General features: G+C 45.5%; 5 protein-coding genes and 1 non-coding gene across 6 annotated transcripts; 3 read left to right on the forward strand and 3 right to left on the reverse strand.

Moving 5' to 3' along the window:
* Nucleotides 1-2,430: 2,430 nt before the first annotated feature.
* AGABI2DRAFT_193980 (hypothetical protein) lies at nt 2,431-4,054 on the forward strand. Its single transcript, XM_006462859.1, has 6 exons — nt 2,431-2,556; nt 2,609-2,785; nt 2,839-2,893; nt 2,944-3,346; nt 3,401-3,616; nt 3,668-4,054. Exons 2-6 carry the CDS (start codon nt 2,656-2,658, stop codon nt 3,869-3,871), a joined length of 1,008 nt encoding a protein of 335 aa, XP_006462922.1. The 5' UTR covers nt 2,431-2,556; nt 2,609-2,655; the 3' UTR covers nt 3,872-4,054.
* A 1,203-nt stretch (nt 4,055-5,257) lies between these two features.
* On the reverse strand, nt 5,258-5,365 carry AGABI2DRAFT_t70. The gene has a single exon. It is a non-coding gene; the product is annotated as a tRNA-Ala (tRNA).
* Nucleotides 5,366-5,624: 259 nt separating this feature from the next.
* AGABI2DRAFT_179502 (hypothetical protein) lies at nt 5,625-7,031 on the forward strand (the record flags this gene model as incomplete). The annotated part of the gene is made up of 6 exons (XM_006462860.1): nt 5,625-5,870; nt 5,929-6,225; nt 6,284-6,404; nt 6,474-6,557; nt 6,621-6,630; nt 6,688-7,031. The coding sequence occupies 6 exons, from the start codon at nt 5,625-5,627 to the stop codon at nt 6,935-6,937; spliced, it is 1,008 nt and encodes a 335-aa protein (XP_006462923.1). The 3' UTR covers nt 6,938-7,031.
* A 1,417-nt stretch (nt 7,032-8,448) lies between these two features.
* Nucleotides 8,449-10,006, reverse strand: AGABI2DRAFT_179503 (hypothetical protein; the record flags this gene model as incomplete). Its single annotated transcript, XM_006462861.1, has 10 exons — nt 8,449-8,511; nt 8,604-8,669; nt 8,731-8,888; nt 8,941-8,998; nt 9,058-9,102; nt 9,153-9,165; nt 9,221-9,399; nt 9,462-9,547; nt 9,607-9,679; nt 9,764-10,006. 10 exons carry the CDS (start codon nt 10,004-10,006, stop codon nt 8,449-8,451), a joined length of 984 nt encoding a protein of 327 aa, XP_006462924.1.
* A 1,519-nt stretch (nt 10,007-11,525) lies between these two features.
* On the reverse strand, nt 11,526-13,265 carry AGABI2DRAFT_193982 (hypothetical protein). The gene is made up of 8 exons (XM_006462862.1): nt 12,951-13,265; nt 12,728-12,901; nt 12,629-12,679; nt 12,430-12,582; nt 12,249-12,379; nt 11,916-12,200; nt 11,710-11,863; nt 11,526-11,655 (listed from the first exon to the last, which is right to left on the reverse strand). Exons 1-8 carry the CDS (start codon nt 13,239-13,241, stop codon nt 11,605-11,607), a joined length of 1,290 nt encoding a protein of 429 aa, XP_006462925.1. The 5' UTR covers nt 13,242-13,265; the 3' UTR covers nt 11,526-11,604.
* Nucleotides 13,266-15,349: 2,084 nt separating this feature from the next.
* On the forward strand, nt 15,350-17,570 carry AGABI2DRAFT_186738 (hypothetical protein). The gene is made up of 18 exons (XM_006462863.1): nt 15,350-15,562; nt 15,618-15,631; nt 15,685-15,789; nt 15,842-15,851; nt 15,913-15,930; nt 15,984-16,009; nt 16,077-16,102; nt 16,159-16,193; nt 16,251-16,287; nt 16,348-16,363; nt 16,419-16,458; nt 16,516-16,616; nt 16,668-16,727; nt 16,788-16,815; nt 16,865-16,925; nt 16,977-17,001; nt 17,060-17,311; nt 17,372-17,570. Exons 1-18 carry the CDS (start codon nt 15,401-15,403, stop codon nt 17,397-17,399), a joined length of 1,044 nt encoding a protein of 347 aa, XP_006462926.1. The 5' UTR covers nt 15,350-15,400; the 3' UTR covers nt 17,400-17,570.
* The last annotated feature ends 92 nt before the right edge of the window (nt 17,571-17,662 follow it).

Raw genomic sequence — 17,662 nt, forward strand, 5'->3', positions numbered from 1 at the left:
TTCTCGGTTCCTTTGACGTCATTGTAAACAACTTCAGCGTCTAACCATACATGGGGTAATCATGGGGCAATCAAGCAATCAAGCCCTTTTTACCCACCAGTCCAAATTAAACCATCATACATTTCCGGCGTACACGTTGGCTCAGGGTGGACGGGGCGTCACCAGAATTAAGGTCCATCTATTGCCGCCATTAAAGGCCTGCGGATACAACAGTAGTACGACACCCAGCACTCTGCCCTCTGCCGATCACTTTGACTCACCAAAGAGTCCAGAATGAATCAGTGTTATCCGCGATCTTGTCTAGACTAGACTTGACTTTAGACGACAGTCTCCATGATCGTTTGTTTTCGATCAACGATGCCCCAAAGAAAGTGTAGACAGAAACAGGTACGGAATGGATCGTGCTCTAGACACATTATCTATCAATGGTATACATGCGTCGCTTGTATACAATGAGAACGGGTTCCAACCTTGGCATAGGGTGGATGACAAATCTTTGGAATGGATTATCAATTAAATGATCCTGCATTTTTATAATTATAATTACTAAAGTAACATTGCGGCATTTGCGGAAGATAAACAAACAGGCAGCACCGAAACGACATCTCGACATCTGTTCAAAATAAACAAGCAAAGGCATCATCAGAGCAGTATCCATTCTACTTTAGAACGGTTGTATTTATGACTGGATATAAGAACGGAGAATAACGCTATTAATTCCTCCGACGTCGAGCGCTTGATGGATTCCTTAATCTGGCCTGCAACTCAATAAATATGTCAAGTAAACATGAGTAATCAAGTCACGCATCGCTTGTCGTTGAGCAATTATATTGTTTTATGTACTATCAGTGCCGCCTTGATCGGCAGGACACTACGGGTCTCACTACACACTCATGCCGCCATCTGGACAATTTTTCCTTGCGAACTTGGTAAGTAACATACCCTACGCTAAGATTCCATTGCCTAGCCTAAGTTCCAACAGTGATCGAGTACGTTTGAACACGGTGAACAACGCCTTGAAAACATGAGGCCCAAAACTCGTATCATACGTGAATTATCACACACAATACAGCAACACTTCGCGTATCACTGCTTAGTGCCATATATGCTGTATTTTACTTGGAGATGGCAGTCGTATAAATTTACTTACCCGTGTCCGGCATATAGTGCTCGCAACCGACCCAAATCCGATAACCGAGTAGAATGCTTCCTGAATGCTTCTGTAAGTTAGCTATGTGTGCATTATCGATGATCGTACTTGGCAAAACTTCGACCGGAAAATTTATCTGCAGGTCTTGAAAATAGGATTGAGACCTAGAAGTCCCGCAGTTTATTTTGAACATGCTAGAAGATTTGAGATATGTATCTATCTATACTTGCATGAGGACCAGATTAACATCAAAGTCATCAGATAACGGTCACTCCCGGCATTTATTGACCTTTTTTCCGGGAGCAAGCTGGCCCATTGAACGTAGTAAGTCAGAGAGAGCTCAATGACGGAGCGACGTATATTTGGCCCATTTAGGTATCATTCCAACAAGTTATGTATGAGGAGGAGTGATAGTACTCGATCGACAGACATTGAGGACGGATATATGCCTATAATGGATGGGCGTTCTTATCTTGAATGTCAAGTAGCTGTCTCATCGATGAGATCGATGACTTGAAGTAGTAAACCATGATCATCACTTGGACCTGGCCAGGGCCTGAACAACAGGGTCACGAGACTGATTCTATAGAGAAAAAAACACACGATTGGTAAACCTCCAAGTATAGAATCAAGGTTAAACGCATCCAAGCTCTCCCATGCGAATATGATCTCTGAGTAGTGTGCCACCTCGACGTCATAGTATCAACTCGACTACAAGCTGGCTCTTAACGCACCATGATCCGTCTCCAACTTAATACACTGTTTGTTGCTTACGAATTTCTTACCGCGTTCTATCGCCGGCGACCGATATGTGCTGGTGTGCTAATTGCTATAACAGGGAGTCGCCACCAATATACTTATGTTCGCTTAGGACTCTCTGCGTCCTGTCCGGAAATCTCGCTTAGCAGCTGCATGGGAATAAGAATGTTCACCTTAATTGGATAGCAACCCCTAATTTGCTCAGTTTTGCCTTGTATTTCCCTCAGAATTGGGGATCCAAATTCATGATATTCGAGCCTTCCCAGTGGTTAGATGATCGTTATCAAGCACTCTGATTATGAACGTGCAGTAAAACGACGAATAACATCCCTCACACGATCACTTTTGTGTGTTAGTTACAATTACAAACATGTGCAGACACTGAATCGTTTGCTTTTCTCTGACAACGTCGATCACAGAGCGAACCCGACGGGATGAATCGAAATTTTCATCAACTGCACAGGGTAAGCAGAAGCGTTGCGTCACCCCTGAACAGGACATTCTTAATGTGGACATTTAAGCGACGAGATGACAGCTAAGCGAGATCTAAAGCACATGTACCCTGTTGTTCCACGAACTACGCCCGGTCTCTCCAGATATATCGCAGCACTTTAGCGAAGAATTGACTGATCCCGTAATGCACGAAGGTTACAGCAGGACATATGATGCAATAGTGCTGAATTCGAACTCTTCAAATAGCGGGAACGCCAGGAGCAACACCGTCTTCTCCCCTCCCACCTTGAGCAATGCATTCGATCCACAAAGACGCAAGCATCGACAGTCTCCGGCGAAATGCCACTGATGGAGCCTATCATTGCCCTCGCTGCGATGCTCCCTTCACAAGGCGATCAAACCTAAGGCGGCACTACCACATTCGTGAGCATGTCCCACTCTTGCCCTCCGAGTACCTTACCGAATGCCTCCCCTAGACACTCGTAACATGGTACATAAGTGCCAGCACTGTAATCAGAGTTTCGCAAAGAGGTGAGTTTCGCTGGTTCCTCGTTGCTGTCATCCCCTCATTCCGTATCCAGCGAAGAACTACATTCTCATTCTGTGCAATGTGGGGCTACGACTTGGGACCAATCAACAGACCGCATGATCCAAGCCATGACCCAATATACGCCCGATACTGGCCTTTCACATAACATTGAATTCGCGGGAGGTTTAGGCATAGTCGGTACTCCCATCCACGAACATCCACCAGGCTTGTCGGATGACTTCATTAATGTCGACCTCTTCCAACAAACCGACCCATTGAAGGCCGATCAAGCGACGCACGAATTCCAAGACTTCTTCTCCTCCATCTCATCAGCTCTGTCTGAAAGTGCGTCTTCGCCTTCAACTTCGTCGGAGATACTGTCGGCGTCTGCAGTATCTTTCCCATTCCCATACCCCTCGCACACACCCGGGACAGCAAGCACCAATTCGTCGAATGTAAGTAGCACAAACTCCGTTCTATTGAACTTGTGTGCTGACTCCATTCTCCAGAAATCGTCACCATCTCCTCCGTCGACGATATTCTCCAGTGGCTCCTATTCCTTTGGTGTCTCTCCAGAAGAGAGGGCGAATTCCATTTCACGATGGAACTCATATAACATGATGATGTCATTGAATGAAGCCAATGCTGGCGAGAAACCAATGTACACGCAAAAACAAGTAGAGGATATGTTGGATATGGTTGGGAACTGTTTTCTCGACACTATAGTGAGTTATCTCTTCTAGCAGGCACGAACACTTGTTGATGTATTTGCGCAGGATGCCGTTCTACAGCGAGCACAGGCCGTTGATCTGCCCTTGGTAGGGCAAGAAATCAGTGAATTGCAAACCCTGGTAGAACCACAGCAGAATTCCCTGAGTGTCGAAGCTCGAAGAATGATTCTCGTGGAAACGATCCCGCGCTTGATGTCGTGTCTCAGGGACGATAGATACGGCGCAAACCGGCCTGTTATTTCCCCATGACTTGTTCCCCTATGACTTTGCTATAGAACTTATATTTATTTTTTCCTTGTTCTCTCTTCTCCTTTTCACTTTTTTTTTCACTTTTTTTCACTTTTGTATCGTATCTATGCCTTTTCCATATGAACCTATGATACTACGGAGATGTACTACTAGTATGTAATGGAATTTCCCGAGTTGAAATTCGTAGCCAGATCTTGTTCGATCTAAAGACAATAATGAAAAAAAAGGATATTTGGAAAAAGCGCTGCTCATGAAATGTTCAAAGTCAATTCCAATGCTTCGGCTGGCCAGCCGAAACCCGCAATGTTGACCAAGATAGAAATCAAATAACTTTGCTCATTGGCAACACCCTGTATAGATTTCTGTATGAGATCTAAAGCTGCTTAAGATCTAAATAATTGTACTTTACTTGGCGGCGATTGATGACAGTCAGGGACCCGCGAATATGATATGACACTGGCGGCGGTAAAGATCAGGAACATGCATTTCACTTTATCTGTAACGTGCTGTGGAATTTCTTCGCCTTCGGATAATCAAGAAACCAAGCTGTCTGTACATGGAGTAATTATCGATGCAACGGGCCAAATGACTGGCACAAAGAATTGAAAAACGAAAAATCCAACAATCCGGCGTGTACGGGAGTGAACTGAAGTAATGACGCTGTTGCTTGCTTAAAGCGGTTGAGGGGGCCGAAAACACAAAATCACAACAGTCTCGCTTGCATGTAAGCGAAGGGGTAGAAGACGTCATATATACATTTTCGAACCTGTAGTGCCTTCTAATAAGCGGGCTAATCGGAATATGACCGGGCCTTCGTCGTCACATTGACTTAGTGGCATGAGACTTTTGTGATAGGCGATGAACAAAGAGGTTGATGAGAAAACTTGTGTAGAAAAGAATCAGAACACACCGGCGATGGAGCGTCTAGACCGGTGGTGCCTCCACGACCCCATTTCTATGACTTCTTCTATGATATGCCCCCTGACGTAGAGATTGTAGACAGGAACTTCTTCCTTTAGCTGTTTTGGGCTTCATGCAAATTCAAATACTCTCACCCTTGGCGCCGGGAGTCCATCCATTCAGCAGAATTTGTCAGGTCGTACATAGCCCTACACATTGATTTGTTTGATTCGTGATTATCAAGACGGTATTGAGATTTGTATTCGGAATGACGGAACCATCGAGAGCCGATACTGAGGGCTATCATGACGTGTACTTCTTGCTCTTGTAAGAGTAAAACTTGATTTGCTGTGTACGAGTAATAAGAGCAAATGTTTGAAGGTTCGAGTTAGATGAGTTGCCCGAAGTAAAACAGCATTTTCAAAAATAAAGAGTTCGAATCCCGTACTGAACGGCGGTGGTATAGCAACAAAAGCCAAAAAGAAATGGACGCTACGAGGATCGAACTCGTGATCTTATACAGATTTATAAGCAATGGCTTATTGTTACACATTTCGGTGCAAAGCATACGCCATACCACTAGGCCAAGCGCCCTATGTTTACATGGTCAAGATGTCTCTCACATAGGTTCCACCCGGACAAATTCCGGCCGCTTGATGAATGTCGACTAAACACCGTCGGGCCCTCGAGCGGGCCGCACTTTCAAACCCGCTTCAGCATGACTTTCACCATAGACACATGATGAATGTGAATTTCTGCGAACCAAACCGTCCGGAAAAACCACTGCTTCTCGTCTTTCTTCAGGAAACATAAAATGTGGACGCCAGCTGTGAATATACCTCTGCAAAAGGACATGGCTCACCTATCCATCTGCTTGGCTTTCTGTCTATTGCTTCTTGAAGTTGTTCTTGCGGCTTCCCGCACTTCACCTCCTGCAGGAGCCCTTGTTGTCAGAGCTCGAACGAGTAACTCTGGGGAATTCTCAACTGTGTCTGCAGCAGTTGCCTCTCTTCCGAACGATAGCAGCTCTCGGACCATTTTCATATACCCTGGAACTTATAACGAGCAAGTTTTTATTACTCGTTCTGGACCTTTGACGGTGGGTGCCTTTACTCAACGACAATGCTGACGCTCGCTCAATGTTAAACATGACTTAGATCTACGGATATACGACCGATACCTCCACTTATCGCAACAACCAAGTCAACATCCAAGCAGGTGTTCCTGCCAGCCAAGCCGGATCAAACGATGCGAGTGGGACACTTCGCGTTCACAAGGATAACTTCAAGCTCTACAATGTCAATGTGAAGAACACCTTCGGACAGGGCAGTCAGGCTATTGCCATCAGTCAATATGGAAGTCGTGTTGGTCTATACGCTTGTGGATTCTACGGTTATCAGGATACTCTTTATGCAAACGAGGGAACCCAAGTTTATCTTCGAGGATACATTGAGGTAAAGAAAAAGCTGTCAATCGCCAAGTATAACTTTCCACTGATCTTTTTTTGACCAGGGGGCAGTCGATTTTATCTTCGGAAGACACGGTTCTGCATACTACGGCGGAAATACTATTGCAATCAAAGGTGCCGGATGGGTGACCGCAAGTGGTCGCGAGTCAGATGACGGAGGAAGTTGTCAGTAAACGGTGGTTCTATCTTCTCCACATCGTCACTGACTGACATGTGAGCATCGCTACCTATAAGATGTCTTCAACCAGAACACGATTACAATCGCGTCAGGCGCTTCTGGTGAATCAGGGAAATGCTATTTCGGAAGACCATGGGGCAGTAAGCCACGCCACATTTTTCTCATGCACTTACAACTTCTTACGAAAACCTACTTCCTTGTAGACTACGCCAAGTGACTTTTCCTTCTAAAAATAATCATTCAAAGCATAAGTGACATGTTTTATCACAGGGTCATCTTCAAGAACACAATTGTGGAAGCTCCATTCAATAAAGCCCTCTGGTCAGAATGGAACGATGGAGACGCTCGAACTGATCACGTCTTCGTGGCCGATTACAACAGTTCTGGGAGTGGCGTCAGTGGCGCAAGTCGCCCAAGCTGGGTTGCCCAACTCTCGTCCTCTCAAGCGAATCAGTATTCCATCTCCAGTGCCGTTGGAAGTGATTATGCTAGTTGGGTAGATATGAATTACTTCGTCTAAGATACAAGTCAAAGGGCAGAAAATGTTTGCTTACAGTGAAAATCATGTATGGAGATGAATATACGCCGAACCTTGGGAAAGGATGATAAATCGCTTTAAATTTTCGATTTCAGCGGCCTTCACGGCCAGGCTGCCGCTGCTTCTGAATTCTGAGATAAGAACAATTTCAGCCAGTTTTTCCCTTGCGTCGTCGTAACATCATTCAATTGTCATCATCGCGTGGGCTACCATATCGGACACAGTAATCTCCCTCGCCTACAATAAAGTTTGAACCCTAGTCAGGCACTTGGTTGACATTCGGGAATAATGCGCCATGTAAAGCCTTGCCTGAAGAATATACGAAAGGCTTGAAACTCTGTGCTTCGTCCTAGATTGGTAAGGCGGCGACTTTTTGTATCACCTTGCCGGCAATGTGTACGAAGAACGCCGTCCCATTCATTCGACATGTGGGACAAAATCGCATGCCAGCTTGCCGCGGCTACCGTTATCAGCGTTCCCTTTCCGCTCCTCGAATTTGTCTTATCTATCTTATTTTCTTTTTTGGTGGAGGGCCAGTTTGCGGCCCACTCCAGCGCTGGTCCCAAGAGGTCTGTCCCCTAGAGAGCCCTTTCATATGTTTGCCAGAATGCAATCATGTGTCATGTATATCATGACAGGCCTAATCAGTCAGTCAACAGTGTGAGACTCGGACTTTGCCACCACCCACCTGCCACCCATTGCCAGCACCTGGAATGATCGAACTTGCGCGCACGCTGCCATAGTCAAGGTTTAAACGTTAAACGATTACCCCTGATACTCGACCCCCTTGCAAAGTCAACAATCACGAAGCTACACCGCCGGCTTAGGAATAAAATTCAATCTGCCTGCCTCCGTAGTAGGAACGTTCAGTAAGTGATAATTGAGCATAAGTTGCATAACTTAAACAAAGTGCACTGTGCAATATACAAGCATACAGGGTCCAAGAATTAATGAATGAACTTCAGGAACATATTTCCATTTCGCCTTGATTCTTATTTGTGACTCCCATTTAGAGGAAGCACTACGGTAATGTTCGTACTACCTACTTACCACAGCGTTACTAAAGGAACGGCGGCGCTTACCTAAGCGTGACTTGGGCATGATTATAATCAATATATTGTTTATTATCGTTCAACAGTGACCATCCCTCTCTTCTGTTTCTCCGCAACAGCTATTTTCACGCCGATTCCGCTTACTCACTCCCTTTGTTCCCCGATACCTCTCAACAATCTCCTTCAGAATTTGACCTCTAGACCGAGTCTTGAAAGTTCATATAGCCTTATTTCCGAAAACAAAAGAAAGTTCCAAATGCACCAGATCGGGACCCGGCTTGTCGTCCTTGCCAACTTGCTCGACGAGCACGAAACCGCTGATGCCGGCGCATTTATAGCATGAGCTTAGAATGTATGTACATAGTACAAAAAGTTCAAGTCTCTTTACATAAAACCGCTTCATTCCATTGCAGCTTTTTCCGTGAAATCTAACGTAATTCTTCATTTGGATTCCACCACAATTTGCTTGGCATATTGCCTCATGCCCTCTCTGAGCGGTATAACCTGTGCTTGAAGGAGGCGCAGTTTTACTAGAAATGCCTTATAGTTCCAAGTCGTTAGTACTGTCCGACACGATATATGAATAAGTGCCTTACCTCGGTCTTGAGTACCTTCATTCCTTCTTGAAGCTCAGCTTTCATTATAATGGATTGCTCGGTAGTCTTATTAAACCATTTGTGTTAACAAAAAAGAAAAGGTAATACACGAGAAAAAAGCACTCACGAAAGCCCCAATGTCAGCAAAAATGCCCAACTTGGTGCAGATATCGTCGATGTTTGGCTTGAATTGCTCAAAGTCCGCCTGCATGGCTGCTAAGGCCCTTTGTTCACTGGCAGCTTTTGCGAGGTTAGCCTTAGCTTTGTTAAGGTCGTTCTGCGCAGCTAAGAGAAATTTTCATAAATACGTCTTGAACATTCGTGAGGCCTAACTTACAAAAGCGCTCAGATATGATCGTTGCAAGTGAGCCGCTTGCGGCCAGTGTCCCTAAAATCTAAGAGGAAACCATCAGCGAAAAAAAAAAAAACAGAACGCATGACGGCCCATACACACCCCTAAAGCAGGAGTGAAAAATAGGGTTATAGCAACGATTACGAGCTAGGCAAGAAGAATCAAGAGAATGTTGCAGGTGGTATGTAACAATGTACCTTCTCGTTAAGACTGCGAAAAAAAGGGCTCAGGAACTCCTCACAAAGTGAATTGTGTTAGAACACACTTAACAATTGCATCCTGACATTTCTTGATTTCATCCTTATACCTTTTGGCTTCGTCTGTAAGTGCCTGTCCCTGGTCCTCAATGTACTTGGTAAAATCCTTCGAGAAAATTTGAATGTCGCTTTTGAGATTTTTGAACCTGTCTGCGACTTCTTTTGCGGCATTTATCGGATGCCGATCCTGCAAATAGATCAATCGTCAAAATACGGAGATTTGACCAGAGCTAAGCATGGCATATTTACGACGTAGTCCTTCAGTTCCGTTTGTGCGCCTTCTAGGTCATCCTCTGTCTTGATATCCGCAACGAGCCCAAGGTTAATACCATAGTCTATAAAGTGTGAGGTTCGGTGAGGAATAAAAGTGCAGTTTAGAAAGAGAAAGACTGACCGGTTAATGCAGCCGCATCATTGGCCGCCAGCTTCCTTGAAGACCAGAGGATCCCCGTCGCTCCGTTCCAACGCTAGTACAGAGGTTATCCCAGGGTAATAGCAAAGGGAAGACATTACTCAACATCCATAATTTTATCCCATCGCGGAACGTACACCTTTCCAACGTCAGGGAAGTCCGTATCATATTTCTCGACAAGTTTAGCGAAGCCATCCTTGACGGTCCTGAATTCCGCATCAACGGAGACAGCCGTCTGACCGATATTCTTGCACGCCTCCACGAATTTACTGAGCGTCTCTGGATCCTTTAGAATTTTTGTCATCTCTTTTTTTTGCTTGATCTTATCCTCCTCAGAAAGAGAAGCCCACTCGGTTGAAGTCTGAGTAGCGTCAGTAGCCATGAAAGATGATAGTACGTGCTAATAGGGAATGCAAGTGAGAGTGTTGGTAGATGGAATGCTCGACTCCGCGTCATTCATTAGCTTTTATACTGATATTTGGCCAAGTAAAAGGGTCACAGCTCACAATTCGCCTGCATTGCGTTCTAGGAAATCAGAGTACAACTCAGGCAACGTGTCACTCCTGATTCCAGATGATATGCGGCGTTCAACGTCATACCTTTTAGAATGGTGAATAATGGGTGAAGCTTCTACTGCGAGGATTGGTGTGGTGTGAGTTGGGCGTGAGAGACTGGTGACAATATTAGCGAGATCAACATGATACCTTTCAGAATTGTGAATGGTGAATGAAGCTTTTACGGCGATATTTGGAGTGGTGCAAGCCCCTTTTCGGTCCAGTAAATAGAACCGTGCAAGACTGACAGTATTCGCTATTTTCCAGAATCTTGAATGAGGCATGAGGCCTCTGCGCCAAAGTTTGGGGTGGCACGAGTGCATTTTCCATGCGCATGCCGACATTCGCAATAGAAATGACGACAACACCTAGGTAATGGTTAGCGAACAATCAACATGATACCTTTCAGAATCGTGAATGAGGAATGGGGCCTTTACGCCAGGTTGGGAGGTGGCGCCAGCGCCCGAATGGCGTCAGAACACATGATGGAGGCGATTATTGGATAGATCCTCATTGTAGGAATAATCAGTGCCGATTCTTGTCATGGTTAAGGGGATCTGTTGACTACCTTCCGGGTTCTAGAACCCGGCTGTACCAGTCCCGTTCGCGATGATTTATAGATATAAAGCCCCGCCTCGCCGTAAGTTCAATGCTCGCCCCAACAGAATGACACAGACACTCCCAACGGACGATTTACCCCAGCACCTGAAGGCTGTGCCACCATTTATCGTTTCGGTCAAGTCAACATCCAAGCAGTTGTTCCTGCCAGCCAAGCCGGATCAAACGATGCGAGTGGTACGCTTCGCGTTCACAAAAATAAGTCCCAGATTGGTAAGGTGGCGACTTTTTGTATTACCTTGCCGGCAATATGTACGGAGAACTGCCGTCCCATTCCACATGTGGGACAAAATCGCATGCCAGCCTGCCGCGGCTTACCGTCCGCAGCGCTGCCTTTCCGCTCCTCGTTTTTATCTTATTTTCTTTTTGTGGAGAGCCAAACACTCGTACGTTTGCGGCCCACTCCAGCGCTGGTCCCAAGAGGTCGGTCCCCTAGAGAGTCCTTTCATGCGTTTGCCAGAATGCAATCATGTGTCATGCAAGTGTCATGCATATCATGACAGGCCTAATCAGTCAGTCAACAGTGTGAGACTCGGACTTTGCCACACACCTGCCACCCATTGCCAGCACCTGGAATGATCGAACTTGCGCGCCCGCCGCCATAGTCAAGGTTTGAACGTTTACCCCTGATACTCGACCCCCTAGCAAAGTCAACGATCACGAAGCTACACCGCCGGCTTAAGAACCAGAATCAATCTGCCTGCCTCCGTAGTAGGAATGTTCAGTAAGTGATAATTGAGCATGAATTAAACAAAGTGCAATATACAAGCATACAAGAACCAAGAATGAAGGAATGAACTTCAAAAACTTATTTCCGTTTCGCCTTTTTTCCCGAGGCAGCCTCAGCTTTGCCATCATTCTGCCAAGATATATTAAGTACGAGGAAAAGAAGCGGAGTTTAACGGGGGCATACCTTCCGCTTTGTTCCTTTCGTTTTCGAATCAGACTTTGTCGCTGGTGCGGGCTTGTCTTTGGGCTTGACAGAAAAGAAACCATCAAGTCGACCTTGCTGTTTGGTGTTCAAAAACTTTTGCAGTTTCTCGGCACCTTTACGAACTCTTTCTTCACTACGGAAAACACTTAGCCCGCAAAACGGAATAAAATATGAAGTTATCTTACTTGAACCCCTTTTCCTGCACGAGGAATTGAACGAGGCCATCAACATCGGGATTATTCCATTCGAGCTCTAATTGATCTGCAGGAACCACATCGGGGTTCTCGAACAGCTTTTTCGCTTCTTCCCATGGCCAATCCTCTGGCACCTTGATCCCTCCCGCTCCCTTGCCTTTACCTTTCTTAGGTTTCTTCTTAGGTTCGTCTTCTGCTGGTTCAGCATCTGATGTGGGAGCAGGTTCATCCTCGGCCTCGTCTGCTGACTGCGCTGCTGCTTTCTTATCCGCTTCCCTTCATCATTTATGAGTGATATATAGAGACAAAAGCCTATAAACTTACTTTTCTCTTAGATGAGCGATGATCTTGCCTAGGCTTCCGTATTCTCGAATGAGTTTGAGAGCAGACTTGGGGCCCACGCCCCTGATTGGTTCTAGGTAGTCACAACCAAGAAGTATACACAAATCGATGAACTAGAAGTTGTTGGATTTAAAGGTGGAAATGACGTCACAGGATTGCTCACTTGGCTCATGTTCATTTCCAGGCCCTTCAAAGCGACTTCGAGGTTTATTTCACTAATTGGCTGTTTTTTGGCCTCTGAAAACGTCAGATGTCGATAGAGGATGGGGGCGTTGAAAGTCAAAGTATCCATATCCTCCGAACCGGCCGCATACACCTGCAGAAAGGTTAGAAAAAGCGACGCGAGCGGGTGTGTTTCATACCTTTCCACCACGAGCAAGCTCAGCGCATTGCGCTTCTGCTTCAGAGGGTGCCTATAACACTTCTAAGAGCGGTTCATGCTCGTAAGAGGGAATGCGCACCACTACTACAGGGATGCCCATGAGCTTGAGGAGCCTGATGCATTCTGCATTATGCTCTTTAGTCACCTTCACTGTTCGTCTTGATAGTTTATCGACCTCTTCCACCGTTCCCGTCTCTTTTGCTTCTTCACCTTCCTCTTTTGCCTCTTCGCGTCGCTCAAATCGTTTCGAAAGCTACAGAAACTCAGCTCCAACTCAAACATGGAGAAATGACAACACATACCACTCCCTTTTTCAAATCGGGCGGTTTTCCATCAAAGACATATGCGGGTTTGATACCGTTCTCGACGATGCGTATTGTGCGATAGAAAAATCCCATAAGATGGCTCGTAGTCTCGCCGGCATCGTTTGAGAGCATTTCACCATCCTTCTGGCGGACGGCGATGAGAAACTGGTATATTGACATGGATGCGTCTATGGCCACTTTGCGGCCAAAGAGTGTTTTTATTTCATGTTCTCTGATTGCTGCTGGTGCATGCTGTGAGATGAGCCCTGTAAGCCCTTTGATACCCATGGCTGACGTTGAGCAAGTTGGACGCAGTGAACTGTCACACCGACGCGTTCAGGCGTGATCATCGTGACATGACGCGTTGGACGGCTCAGAAAACGCGTGAGTCGGGATCTTCCCAAGATTGTGATCCTTCCCGCGAATAAGTCCGCATTTAAGTTATAATCGACCAAGGAATCTGACCCTGTATGGGCTCAGTCGTCGAGTACCCAAAATCACAAGACTCCACTAAAAAAGCACACATCTTACAGCCGCACACAGAACCCCTCAATTTAAGTTCCTCAATATGGTTATATTATTACTAGGGGCAAATAGTTCGCGACACTACAGTAGTGCCGCCACTAGGGTGGTAAACTAGTCCTGTAATACTCCATATTGTGGCTGAATACTCGCTTATAGTTATGCATTCGTGGGAATTATGATGTTTTCAGTCATTTTCCCTTGATCGATCCAGCCGCCGATACTCGCTCAGATTATTAATTAAGAGGTGTTGATATGCTTAGTGAGTCTATCATGTAGGCTGGTTCTCTGCGACCGCCAGTGTGTATATTACTACTTATGCGAAAAATGGTTGGAGAAATTCAATTCAAGGGAAAAGAGAAAAATCTTTGCCAGCGACACTTCGAACATTATTTTGAAGGTTGTCTCTTCAGATTCTGTAAGCCAAGTTCTACGGTAACAGAATACATCAGCACACGACGCATCTTTGACGCGCTCTTCAAGCTGGGCATCGATATCATCTGGGCACCTGCGGGCACTGATTAAAGAACCGAGATATCACTTCGCTTGCCGATGTGCGGCTGCTGAAATGGCGCCCCGACTGTTTTTCCAGCTCTCGATGCAATTTGTCATCGACGGATCGGATTAATGTGATTCACAGATGGTTGCTATCATGGGCTTGATGGTAAACTCATGATCAGCCTTGCAACTTGGGCTGCCAAGTATTGTGGCGACCAGAAGCTCCCTCGTGTTATTGCTTGATGGATCTTCGAGATGCGGGGCTTTCTCAGGACTGCGTCATCCCGGAATATCATAGATTTGTGATCTACAAGTGCATAGAAACCTAGCCGGTCGCTGACCAGGAGCTATGCGCACGATATGCTTGTGGTGCGATACACGTGGTATTTTGTCACACCGGGTCACGATTGATGAACCTGAATGTCGCCTACGCTGTCACCTCGATGCGTTTCGTCTCGACTCCTATCCGGGCTTTTCGTCCGTGTGTCCTCATACAAACAGGCGCAGATGAGGCATGATGAAGTGAGTTACCTTGTCCTCACCATGCAGTATGCTCGCCTCGACTTACTCCCGATACTAGCACGCTTATCGCTCAAAACCAAACTTTTTTCGGGAAATCCAGATTGCAGAGACAGGGACCATTTCTTTCGACTAGCCTTTTTGAGTTTTCTACCCGGCAGGGGAAGTTGAAACTTGACAGAAAAACTCCGGAGTGCCCAGAAATGTCCAAAAAAGTAAATGATCCCTCTTACCACCCTTACATGCAATTCAGACATCCCACAATTGTATACGCTAGGTAAACAAGTATGGATGGCCCGCCACACGTTAAGAGCCTGCTGGGAAGTAGTGGTTTCGAACCTCCAAGTTAGGATTTCTCTCACTTCTGATCAACTCCGAAACTCCATAATTTCGAAACCGTGGGAATAAAGTGGCGGGCGACGGGGGTTGTGGTACCGCAGGGTCTGTTCTGACCCTGATTTTGAAGGTTAGCTTAATTATTTGACCTAAAATTTTTATTCTCGCCGGTGCCGAATGGTAACCGAAGTACAAATCCAATTCTTATCTAAATTGACCTTAACTGTGATAGGTGATTTGTTTCTGTTCTAAGCATGCCAGGCATGCCGCGACGCATCGGGGACCTCCGAAATAAAGGCTTCCGGGCCCACCGATCATCTCCAGAACTTCTGCAAGATCCTGACCATGATGGCGCGACGACAACAGCGGCCAAGCCGTTTCCGGCTCCACCCTCGTGTGAACATAGTCAAACTTTAGTAGGCGGGCGGCCTCTAAAATTATTTACAGATCGGGCCTTGGATCAAAATCCCCATCTTTAAATCACCTCCAGACGCAGACTTCGCTGGACGTTTGTCCATACTCTCCCCCCATCACATTCCTTTTCACTTTCTTTTTCGCCGAAAACCTTCATTATGGAATCCTTACCGGCACAACTCGAGCCGCTCATCATGAAGACATTGGGAACTGTTTTCATTGGTTTCTCGGCTGCGTGTGTGATATATGGCATATTAATCACCCAAGTGTTCCAATACTTTCGCGGGTACCCCTTCGATAAAGCTCGTTTCAAATATGCGGTATGTTTTGTTTGGGATTCTAATACGACGCAACCTTTCTTACTGACTTTCTCAGGTGATCGTACTAACGTATGGTTTCTGAAAAGGCTGAAGAAAAGCGTTTGTTCACTGAGCTCTATTAGGATTCTCGAAACTGCGGATCAAATATTCACTGGCCATATTACTTTTTGGTATACCGTCAAGAATTGGGGACGATTCGATGTACTCTTAAAAGCTGAGCTTACCTGGTGCGTGGCTTCGAATCGCTCAACATTTCCCAAAAGCCAATTTTCGCTTTAGGTCACTCATTGTAGGCGCCCTTTATTCTTCGTATCACAAGATCGCTCACCACATGATGTGCCTTTAATCAGCTCCAAATTCTGATTGGGGTAAGTAACTACATGATAACCCATGTGGAACATCAGTAATGACTGGCTTGTAGTCTATCGTGGGAACCATCGTCAAGACGTACGTCCTTCGTCTGCAATCAGTAGCCGACGTTTTTCTCACTGGGCGGCCTTCTGCCATTTTGCAGTTATTTTGGTCTCAGGGTGTGGCGCTGTATGTCTTCTTCTCCCAGTCGAATGTTTCCCGCATCAACTCATTAACCGAAACAGTCAGTGGAAGAAACTACTACATTACTGGCGTTATCGTGAGTGTTCTAGTCTTTCAAAACTTTATAGAATTCTTATCAGCACACCTCGCTTAGCTGGTCTTAACTTATACGCAATTGGGATTGGCTATTTGTACGTGCTTCCAACTCCATCTTTTCCAACACGCTCTTGATAGATGTTGAAAATTTCTAGATTATTCATACAAAGCGTTCGTGGAAATTTTTTTACTACGTGACATCGCGCTGATTAAACCTGATTTTTAGGTTTATGTTGCCAAGTCTTTTCGCAGCGTCTTCACTAAGGGTATGTCATCTTGAAGATGTTCCACGAGTTTTTCCGTTTATTTTTATTGGGCCCCAGGTTCTCGGGTCTGTATCACTGGGCACCGGCGTACTCACTGATGTAACGACGGCAGTAACCCTATGTATCTACCTGAATCGACTAAGGACGGGGCTGCACACGTGGGTTGCATTACGACTCACTTCGTTGCATCAGCTTATAACTCATTATAGCTCGGACTCCCTCGTGAATATGCTCATCCGTTACGCTATCAACACTGGTGCCTTGACTAGGTGAGACCACAGTATATCCGACTCCCATGTCATGTTACTGATGTACATTGATGTACACAGCGCTGTCAGCTTGACCACGCTTCTCCTTGTAAGTCCATAAAAGTATCACAATTTCCACGTCACTGATTAGGATTCAGTATGATTTCCTTCCTGATAACAACCTTTACTACGCATCAGTTTATATCATTCTGAGCAAGTGTAAGTCGTCTATTCGTTCTCACGCCGAGATTTTCTTAAACGCGAAAACAGTATATGCGATCTCTTTAATGGCAACGTACGTATTTTGATTCGGTACTATTCCAAGGTGTTAAACCAGGAGCTTCCTTTATTAGTCTCAACACACGTCGTCAAGTCCGTGGTAGAGGCACTGAGCAAGAAGGGGCTACTGCAACAAATAACACCAATATGTTCCACTTGGGTACCCGTGTACCAAGTATGGGACCCTATGACACAGATCAATGGGAAAAGATGATACCCCCAACACAATCAAGAGGGAGGAGTATCTTAATGGAACCGGCTCAACAAGCTTATTACTCAAAAGATGAATTCCCGTTCAATTCTTTCCATCCTGGTACAAGTTCAAAGTACGTTTCTTTCTGATGTGTCAGAAATTGGATCGCTGAATGACTCTCCCTCCCCCTTAGCAATAATCGTGTTGGGCATGCGTACTAGATTATCAACTTATTTTTATTCTTATTTTCACTTCGGATTTTGTTCTCCCTTAGGTGGTGCGACAGCAAGTGTATTAATGTTTATTACTTGTTCCTATTTGTAGAAAATTGTGTGTTTTTTTGCATTCAAATTTTTAATAAAAATTCGTCTTCGCTTCTTCAAAAACAATCCTAATTGGCGTATAAAGCCTTGTGCCCTGTGGCTTGATCGTGGCGTGGTCAATGTTCCTGCCAATTTGACTCAATCTTTGAAACTAGCCAAAT

The sequence above is a fragment of the Agaricus bisporus genome, assembly GCF_000300575.1.
Source record: "Agaricus bisporus var. bisporus H97 unplaced genomic scaffold AGABI2scaffold_7, whole genome shotgun sequence".
In the NCBI taxonomy this organism is placed as follows: domain Eukaryota; kingdom Fungi; phylum Basidiomycota; class Agaricomycetes; order Agaricales; family Agaricaceae; genus Agaricus; species Agaricus bisporus.